Source organism: Silurus meridionalis, chromosome 3 (genome assembly GCF_014805685.1).
Source record: "Silurus meridionalis isolate SWU-2019-XX chromosome 3, ASM1480568v1, whole genome shotgun sequence".
Classification (NCBI taxonomy): Eukaryota; Metazoa; Chordata; class Actinopteri; order Siluriformes; family Siluridae; genus Silurus; species Silurus meridionalis.
The window spans coordinates 6,886,725-6,891,013 of NC_060886.1; the positions used below are offsets into that span (position 1 = coordinate 6,886,725).

Sequence of the window (4,289 nt, forward strand, 5' to 3'; positions counted from 1 at the left end):
TAAATAAAGTAACTCAGTACATTTTACTCCATGTAAATTTGAAATGAGCTTAAAATTAACATTCAAGTCAAGTCAAATAAAAGTCAAATGTCCTTAAAGTAACAGTACTTTCACTTGAGTAAAATATTTTATCACTTTTTCCACTTTTTGCAATGCTGCACTCAAGTCTGCTAAAACTCACAGGGTAGATACATAATAAATGGCAGAACTGCCTCTTTTATAAGAAATGTTGCACATCCAAGGAGCTGCCTGAAGATACAGCCAGCCGACAGATGCAAGGAAATAAACCAGTGGTGGTGAAAAACGTGATCGAACTTGATATCGATTAAAAATATCCATTCCGTATAAAATCCTGTCAAGATCTGGTAATTGTGACGGTCATAGGCTATGATTTGGAACACCAATTTTCATCCAGTGAGCCCTCGTCCCCTTCAGCCAGGGGCGTATTTGTCTGGGAAGAGACCACACCCATGAGGTTAGAAACAATTGGAGCCAAGCCATTTATGCAAAATAAATAAATGCCCCCCTGAGTCATTATTTGTTCTGTAAAGTTTGTAGTTCTGTCTGTTTGTGTGTATATATATATATATATATATATATATATATATATATATATATATATATATATATATATATATATATACACACACACACACACACACACACACACACACACACTCACCGGCCACTTTATTAGGTACACCTTACTAGTACTGGGTTGGACCCCCTTTTGCCTTCAGAACTGCCTTAATCCTTCGTGGCATAGATTCAACAAGGTACTGGAAACATTCCTCAGAGATTTTGGTCCATATTGACATGATAGCATCATGCAGCTGCAGATTTGTCGGCTGCACCACCACGATGCGAATCTCCCGGTCCACCACATCCCAAAGGTGCTCTATTGGATTGAGATCTGGTGATTGTGGAGGCCATTTGAGTACAGTGAACTCATTGTCATGTTCAAGAAACCAGTCTGAGATGATTCGCGCTTTATGACATGGCATGTTATCCTGCTGAAAGTAGCCATCAGAAGATGGGTACACTGTGGTCATAAAGGGATGGACATGGTCAGCAACAATACTCAGGTAGGCTGTGGCGTTGACACGATGCTCAATTGGTACTAATGGGCCCAAAGTGTGCACACTTTTACACCACCATTACACCACCACCACCAGCCTGAACCGTTGATACAAGGCAGGATGGATCCATGCTTTCATGTTGTTGACGCCAAATTCTGACCCTACCATCCGAATGATGCAGCAGATATCGAGACTCATTAGACCAGGCAACGTTTTTCCAATTTTTTATTGTCCAATTTTGGTGAGCCTGTGCGAATTGTAGCCCCAGTTTCCTGTTCTTAGCTGTCAGGAGTGGCACCCAGTGTGGTCTTCTGCTGCTGTAGCCCATCCGCCTCAAGGTTTGACGTGTTGTGCGTTTAGAGATGCTCTTCTGCATACCTCGGTTGTAACGAGTGGTTATTTGAGTTACTGTTGCCCTTCTATCAGCTCAAACCAGTCTGGCCAATCTCCTCTGACCTCTGGCATCAACAAGGCATTTGCGCCCACAGAACTGCAGCTCACTGGATATTTTCTCTTTTTCGGACCATTCTCTGTAAACCCTAGAGATGGTTGTGCGTGAAAATCCCAGTAGATCAGCAGTTTCTGAAATACTCAGACCAGCCCGTCTGGCACCAACAACCATGCCACGTTTATAGTCACTTAAATCACCTTTCTTCCCCATTCTGACGCTCGGTTTGAACTGCTGCAGATCGTCTTGACCATGTCTACATGCCTAAATGCATTGAGTTGCTGCCATGTGATTGGCTGATTAGAAATTTGCGTTAACAAGCATATGGACAGGTGTACCTAATAAAGTGGCCGGTGAGTGTATATATTCACATACATGCATACAAAAAGTCCCGTTGTTCATGTAGTCTTCGTGTAGTCTTTTTACTACATGATATGTTTTTCCACAGTGTCTATAGCATCAAAAGGAAACAGCATACAAAAAGAAATGGATTATGGCTTAAAGGGAAGCAGAACAATCTTTAATAAATTACTAATACAAATGACTAGAAAACGAAACAAAAGCCAATTTACAAAAAAAAAGAAAAAAAAGAAAAGAAAACGCAGGTGAAGAGGCAGTGTTGCATTATTATTATATTTTTTGGACACCCAGAGCTTTCATCTGAGCTCTGTCTCCTTGCGAAAGAAACAAAGCTGCCATGACAACGCAGCATCCCATGGCAATGCTCGGTGTCATGGAAGCATCAGTCAGCTTGACCCCCTCCTCTTCCCGAGGAGCGGAGAAAACAGTAGCATTATGATAAGATGGCCACAGTGCTATGTACAGCACCCATACAGGGTTATGAGGTTTAGACCACAGTACACACACAGTGTAAGAGCTTGTGATGTCTGGGATGTTTTTTTCACCCCATTTCAAGCGGTTTTGCCATTCCACGGTAACGGCTGATCGGCATCGGGGCTGGCGTCTGGACTGGCGTCTGGACTGGCATCGGTCGGGTCGGCGCTGTGTGATGCCCCACTTTGCTCTAAAGAGTCCTGGGACGAATGAAGTGAGTCAGTGTTGTTCACTTCATTGAGGGACTTTGACTCAGAATCACGACTGCTGCAAATCAGAGTGACGTCGGATTTATGTGACAGAGCTTCACGCTCGGACCGTTGCTCCAGCTCCTTACTGGCCAGTTCTAATTCACAGAAAGAAAAAGAAATGAGGTAGGGGGTGAAACAGGGAAGGATTAAAGAGAGTAATACAGAGCATGGTCTGTTTGTTTAAAAAGTATTTAGGCTTTGCACATGTGGTGAGGATTTAATCTCCATATGTGGTTCCTCCCCAAACTTTTTACAAGCAGTTGGAGGCACACAATTGTATTGAATGTCTATCTATTGAACATCTCTGGGATGACCTCCTCACCTCACCTACATCAATACCTGTCTTTACTACCTACCTTAGTCTAGAAGTATAGGAGCTAGATGACACTATATAATGTTATATCATGTTTTATATCTACACTATAAACACATACAGTACCTTGAACAGACAGCTCCTTCCAGCGGTCCTTGTTGCTCTGGATGATCTCAGAGAGTGTGTGTCGGACGCGTTTGAGCTCGATGCCGGCGAGCGAGTAATCAGTGGCCACAGAGTCACGCTCGCTGTGTCTCTGGACCGACTCGACCACAGCAGCTGAACCTCGTCCTGTTAAACTACCAACAGCAAAATAAAACCATCACTTCCATGAACTCAAAAAGTCATATATAATTTTATCAGTATTTTAAATTTGAAAATTGGGGTTTGTGTCACTGAGAGAAACACTACTGCGTATTTCTTGTTTCCTGCTTCTTGGCCATATCTTTTATTAATTATACTAACCTGGGCCTAAGACTAATAATGTCATCAGTGTGCTGTTACCTCGCCCTGCGCATGCCGCCTGACTTTAAAGCTTCCTCTATGAGAGGAGTGATGATCTTCTCTGTGGTGTCCACAAGCACAGAGAACGTGGGCTCCACGATGAAATCAATGAAGCCTGCAGCACAGGAGACAAGACAGTGGGTGAAAAACAATTAAAAGAAAAAAAAATTAATTTAATGCAGTCAAATTATATGCATGGATGCTTTTTAAAGATTCTATTGTGTTTTTTTTTTACAGTTCAGTATTAAATTTAATTAAGATTATCAGTCGATAATTAGATTTTGCTAAAAGGATGGAAATGGCAGTAGTGAACACTTATTTTAGGAAAAAGGAGGATCATAGGGTGACGTATAAGAGTGGAGGAAGGTGCACACAGGTGGACTATGTTCTATGTAAAAAATGCAACCTGAAGGAGATTGGAGACTGTAAGGTGTTGGCGGGGGACAGTGTAGCTAGACAGCATCGGATGGTGGTCTGTAGGATGGTTTTGGAGGTGAAGAAGAAGAGGAGGAGAGTGAGGACTGAAAGAAGAATAAGATGGTGGAAGCTGAAGGAGGAAGACTGTAGTGTGAGGTTTAGGGAAGAGGTCAGACAGGGGCTCGTGGGGTGAAGAGGTAATGGATGATTGGGAAACTACTGCAGGAGTGATAAGGGAGACAGATAGAAAAGTACTTGGTGTGACATCTGGAAAAAGAAAGGAAGACAAATAGACATGGTGGTGAAATGAGGAAGTGCAGGAAAGCAGAAGGAGAAAGAGGTTGGTAAAACAGAAGTGGGATCGAGAGAGTGATGAGAAAAGTAGGCAGGAGTACAAGAAGATGCAGCAGCAGGTGAAGAGGGATGTGGTGAAAGCCAAGGAA

The 4,289-nt window shown here is 42.7% G+C and overlaps 1 protein-coding gene across 2 annotated transcripts in view; it reads right to left on the reverse strand.

The window, feature by feature from the left end:
• Positions 1–2,025: 2,025 nt before the first annotated feature.
• Positions 2,026–4,289, reverse strand: part of pde1a (phosphodiesterase 1A, calmodulin-dependent) — a 95,914-nt gene continuing 93,650 nt past the window's right edge. For both annotated transcript variants that reach the window (XM_046845866.1, XM_046845867.1), the window contains 3 exons: positions 3,430–3,544; positions 3,052–3,224; positions 2,026–2,707 (listed from right to left, as the gene is read on the reverse strand). In XM_046845866.1, the coding sequence (XP_046701822.1) occupies positions 2,439–2,707; positions 3,052–3,224; positions 3,430–3,544 (557 nt within the window). In that variant the 3' untranslated portion in view covers positions 2,026–2,438. The remainder of the gene's footprint in view (positions 2,708–3,051; positions 3,225–3,429; positions 3,545–4,289) is intronic.